Source organism: Coffea arabica, chromosome 8e (assembly GCF_036785885.1).
Source record: "Coffea arabica cultivar ET-39 chromosome 8e, Coffea Arabica ET-39 HiFi, whole genome shotgun sequence".
In the NCBI taxonomy this organism is placed as follows: Eukaryota; Viridiplantae; Streptophyta; class Magnoliopsida; order Gentianales; family Rubiaceae; genus Coffea; species Coffea arabica.
The window spans coordinates 14552936-14558718 of NC_092324.1; the positions used below are offsets into that span (position 1 = coordinate 14552936).

General features: G+C 34.8%; 1 protein-coding gene across 1 annotated transcript; it reads left to right on the forward strand.

Moving 5' to 3' along the window:
• The first annotated feature begins 2025 nt into the window (after positions 1-2025).
• Positions 2026-5134, forward strand: LOC113704543 (protein trichome birefringence-like 19). Its single transcript, XM_027226436.2, has 2 exons — positions 2026-2502; positions 4254-5134. Exons 1-2 carry the CDS (start codon positions 2026-2028, stop codon positions 5061-5063), a joined length of 1287 nt encoding a protein of 428 aa, XP_027082237.1. The 3' UTR covers positions 5064-5134.
• The last annotated feature ends 649 nt before the right edge of the window (positions 5135-5783 follow it).

Below are 5783 nucleotides of genomic sequence, written 5' to 3' on the forward strand. Positions count from 1 at the left end.
ATTTCCCTTTCCCCTAGTTCTCCCTTTTTCTTCTACCAGTCCATTCAGAATAAAGTAATATGATAGTCTTTTATTCGAGATATATTATGTTATAAAAAATGTATAGTTTTCTTTTATATACTTATAAGAATTACATATATACATGTGTATATAATATGCTTTATGTGTGTTTGAATTTTTTTTTTTTTGTAGTAATTGCGATCAGCATTTCTCACATCTATTGGTCTGAGAGTCCTAAAATTTCCATTTTTTTATTCAAAATAAGTGTATTAGTGTATAACCTAGCAGTGTTGTTTTGAGGAGAGAGAGAATGAATTATTGGACATGATTAGCTGAATCCAAATTTCTCAAAGTGTCCACATGAGATGGTGAAAATAAAAGTTCCAAGATATTGTGTATATATGTTTGGTGTGCCTATGTAGGGCTTTTTCTTCCTTTATTTGCCTTGTGGCTTCATCAACTAGGACTAATAATTCATTGAAATACCAAAAAGAATGCAAGACTCTAGTGATCTGTAAAGAAGTTACCAATTAAACAAATATGCTTTGCTGTTTCACATGGTTCTAAAATATAATTTGAACTATGACCATCTAACAACTGATATTATATGTAAGCACTAAGATCCCTCATTCATTGTTCACTTCTTTACTTGGGCATTTCTACATTAAACTCTTGTAGTTTCATCAATATTTAGTTAGTTAATCATGTCAATATGAGAAAAAAAAATTTGAAGGCAGTGATTGAGTGTCAAGTACCAGGCTAAAATTAACGGATTGCACATTTAAAGAAATCTAGAATAACACATTAAAAGGAACTAATTAGATGCTACAATGTGTCTAAAATTAGACTTCAAAATGTAAAACAAAAATGGGAATAAGTTAAGGGTGCAATGTGGATTTAATTTGCTGCCTAGTGGTGCGTGTGCATTAAAAACATATGTTTCTCTAACAATAATAAAATTTGGAATAACACAAGACAAAACTGCAAGCGTGGAGTGCAATATTCGTAAAATTTCAATTGGGGGAGCAAAGTGAAAATCATTAAAAGTTCAGGGTGCGAAAGTGAAATGTGTCCAACTTGAATCTCATGATTCTCAGCTGTGAAGGATGCTGACTGTCTTGCTTCTACGAGTGGCGCTTTCTATTCCTCCAAACCAAGAATTCAACACAAGTCCTTGGTTGCATCCTAGATTTTACATGTTCAGGACGTGGGTACATCACATGTATAAATATTGGCCCCTGGATTTCACGACCCCAGCTAGTTCCAAATCTAAAGACTAAAATAAATATGTTGAGTATCGGCTAACAATTGTTTGAATAGGTATTATTTGTAAAAATTATTTGTTTATATCACAAACATATTTTTTAGTTCATTTTTTTATCTTTCCAATCAACTTTATATATCACATATATCACGTCATAAAAAGTTCTACAATATATATTTTACAACTTACATCCTATTGAAAGTGTCCTATTTTCCATTTTATGTTGTCCCAAAATATTTGTTCGGTTGAGAAAGTCAAAATACTTTTTAGTCTCTCTTTCCAACATAGTCCTTCCGTCTAATCATATGCATGTTATTATTTAAATTTAAATTTTAAATTTATAGGAGTAAAATTGAAAGAGAAATACAAACATCACAATCAAACCACTATTTTTATAAAATTGGATTTTGAAACATGACCAAATAATTAGGATAGAGAGAGTAAATAATATTTCAATTTTCTATCCAAACTTATTTTGAGGAGAAATTATTATCAAACATAGCTATATCCCAAGTTCTCAGGATCCAAAATGTCCACATAAGGTGGAGAAAATGAAAATCCCTAAACATAATTGTATAGACATGTTTGGTGTGATTGCTTGTTAATGATATGTTAAGATATTACTCCTAATTAAAGAAGTTTGAATTGATCTTCCACATGGTTTTAGATAATAATCCGACCCTCTAACTGCAGTCCAAGGACTTACGTTATATGTAAGCGCTGAGATCCCTCATTCATCATTCACTTCCTTAACCCAAGCCATGGAGCTTCCCCTATTCATGAACAGAAAGGTGGAGAAAATTCCTATTATACTTCTTCTCCTTACTGCACTGATTCTTCTGGCTATTGTGAAACCTGATTGCCCTTTACCAATATACGAATTTATGTCAAGAACTTCTGCTGTTTCACAGCCTCCCGAACGTGCAGAAGTTAAGTTCACAAAGATGGCTATCTATAATGAAAAGTGTGACATTTTTACTGGAAAATGGATACCTAACCCCAAGGCGCCATACTACACAAATTCTACGTGTTGGGCGATTCATGAGTATCAGAACTGCATGAAATATGGAAGGCCAGATGATGAGTTTATGAAATGGAGGTGGAAACCGGACGCTTGTGAGTTACCTATCTTCAATCCAAATGAGTTTCTTGATATCGTCAAAGGCAAGTCGATGGCATTTCTAGGGGATTCTTTGGGAAGAAACCACATGCAATCCTTAATATGCCTCTTATCCAAGGTATGTTATTATCCCTTCCATCAACAGGTAGTTTTTTTTTTTTTTTTTTTAAGTAAATAGACGGGTAAAATGTACTAGTGCTCGTCAAAACATTTAAGTTCCAATTTGCTCAGCGAAGTTTTGTTTCTAATTTGTGTCATTTCTTTTATTAAATCACTCATTAAAGACCTTTATCTTAATTTTTGTAATTTGTCCAATAAGTCTTATAATTGCTACAGACTTTTTTGATTTAGTGGTTAATATTGAGACCTCACAAATTAGAAGTACTGGGTTCTAATTCTTCTGCTCCCTTTCTGTTTTTTAAATCCTATTCTTCTCCTACTAGATTTTTTTTTTTTTTAAAAAGACGAATTTGTAGAGAAAAAGAAGTGATTAATTATTTGCATGTAAGCAAATAGTTTGACAATGGTAGAGAAAAGTAACTGAGAGAGGCCCAACCTATAATTACTAACTAGTGGGACTTTGTTCATGAAGGTTTTCAGCACGCTTGGGCCATAATTACGTCCAAATCATCATGAAACGTGTAGAATACCGCTTCCAAGTTCATATAATTACCCTTTTGAGTAATTCTAGTTAGGATGTAAAATAAGACTAGATAATGGTGACAGATAATCAAGGCAATCAAATACAAGACAAATATCACAAGAACAGCACACGGTGAAGTAGAGACAAAGTCTTATTCCATCATTAGATACAAAGGCAGAGACTTCTCAAGTTAGAATATCTAAAAATTATGGCTTTCCAATTGCATTGCTTGGCCAGTGACTTCTTTATAAATTATATGAGACCAGACAAGATCCAGCTGGATTGGAAATTAAATTAAAAAAAAATAGAGACACGACCTACTTAAAGAAAACATTACAGCCATTCCACCTAACTAATAAATTAATGGATCATCAAATGAGAAGTCTCAAGTTTAATTTCTATATTTCATGTAAGATATTGAAGATGGAAGAAAAAGATAATTCATCAGAAAGGTAGAATTATATTCTAAAATAGGAAGCATGAAACTGCGGGGTTAGAATCTGACCAGCTTTGCTGCTTGTGTAGATTCCTTGCTATCCTCGAAATTCAGAGAAGTACAACCAAAGACAAATACGGTATTAAACAGCAACAACATATTGGAAAATACATAGACCGTGTCTCATGTTAATATTTTAGTCAAGAATTCTCATTGTTGGTTGATTTTCTCATTGTATAGGTTTGAAAATTGAAAGTATGGCCATGCCAGATGTTCACATATATTACTAAAATGAATGCCCGGTTTCATGTCCCCTTCCCAGTACATTTTATTTTGCTTTCTTTATTAATGAATAGCTAGGGATTCACGGTAAATATACACCATTTCTGATAGCTTTTTAAATAAAAATATATCAATAGCAAGCTTAGATTACCATTTCAGATTAGGCCTGGCAAGTCAGATTATGTCCATTCAAATCGGTTCGTGTAATTTTTATTACAGTCGGTGTTAATTCATAAAATTTTGGTATCATTGCGAATTTAATTGTATGAGTTGACAAAATTCAAATATATATATATCCAAAACATATGAGTTTTGTATCAAAAGTTGTAAGAATGACATGACGCAATTTGTAATGTACAGAATTCACTGGGTGAGACCGATGATCCTACTGTTTTTTGGTGGGGGGGGGGGGGGGGAAGGTATTTAGAATTTTCACATTACACTTACAACATTTAGGGATGAAGAAGTTTTTATTGTGAGGGATAAACTCCATTCCTTCAAATTTCAGGTAGAAACTCCAATTGACGCCTCATATGTAGAAGATGATCACTTCAGACGCTGGAACTACACTAGTCGCAACTTCACCCTTGCAGCGTTATGGTCACCCTTTTTGGTGAAATCTGGGAAGGCAAATACAGGGCCAGACCATTATAATCTCTACCTTGATGAAGTTGATTGGAATTGGGCTTCAAAGATTGAAGAATTTGATTACGTGATCCTCAACTCTGGGAATTGGTTTTATCGTCCAAGCTTTTACTATGAAAACCACCAGTTTGTGGGCTGTAGCTCTTGTCAAATGGATAATGTGACTGACCTCTCAATGACTTACGGATATCGAAAAGCACTCAAGACAGCCTTTGGTACTCTCAAAAGCTTGAAGAACTACAAGGGAATAACATTCCTTAGGACTTTCCCACCTTCCCATTACGAAAATGGGAACTGGAATGCTGGTGGCAATTGCCTAAGAAAAGTGCCGTACATGAAAAATGAGATTTCTTTGGAGGGTACACCGTTAGAGATTTACTTGACTCAAGTGGAGGAATTCAAGGCTGCAGAGAAAGAATGGGAGGAAAAAGGGTTGAGGTTTAAGTTATTTGATACAACTCAAGCCATGTTGCTAAGACCAGATGGCCATCCTAGTAAATATGGGCACTGGCCGAAGGAAAATGTGACATTGTATAACGATTGTGTCCACTGGTGCTTGCCTGGACCTATTGATTCGTGGAATGACTTTTTGCTTCACATGTTGAAAATGGAAGGTAAGGAGTCATACCTGGAAATGCTTGAAAAAATTGGGGGTAAGTTTGTATTGGAATGAGTTGAATGTAGATATTATTTGATTGCATTTGAATTTCAAAGAAAAGATCAATTAGGATGGAATTGATTATATTGGATTAGTTTTAAAAACTGAAATGGTGGCTAGATTGATGAGTGCATCATTGTAAACCTTTGAGACATACAAAAATATTTCCCTAAATCTCTTATATAATATATTACATGGTGTTATTCTTGGTTTTGATGATCACAAAAGTTCTTTGAAATACAGTCCAAGAAAGTGAATACTTTGATCAGGCCTGATGGAACAAAGAAAGCATTGTTTTGTTCCGATCAAAGATATTGTCTTTTAAGTGTGTCATTCTTGGCACTTTGAAATGTTTATCTAACCTTCTTCAAAAACAAGTGTTTTTGTCTATCCAAGAATCAGGTTCGAATATGTCATCAAAAGCAAAACAACCAAAATGTGAAGCAAAAACAGGACAATCAGGTCGGACGGCCGAAAGGAAACTGTCGGACGTCCGAAAGGATGAAGAACATCAGGAAGGAAGCACCGTCGGACGCTCACATAGAAGCATCGGACGTCCGGAAGGATCGGACGCTTGCCATCGGACGCTAATCAATCGCATCGGACGTCCGAAAAATTCCAAGATAACTTGCTAGCTCTCGGCCCAAGGTCGGACGCTGTGCTGTCGGACGACAAAGAACTTATCGGACGTCCGAACCTCAACTTGGCTATCATCGGACGATTGGTTCGGACGAT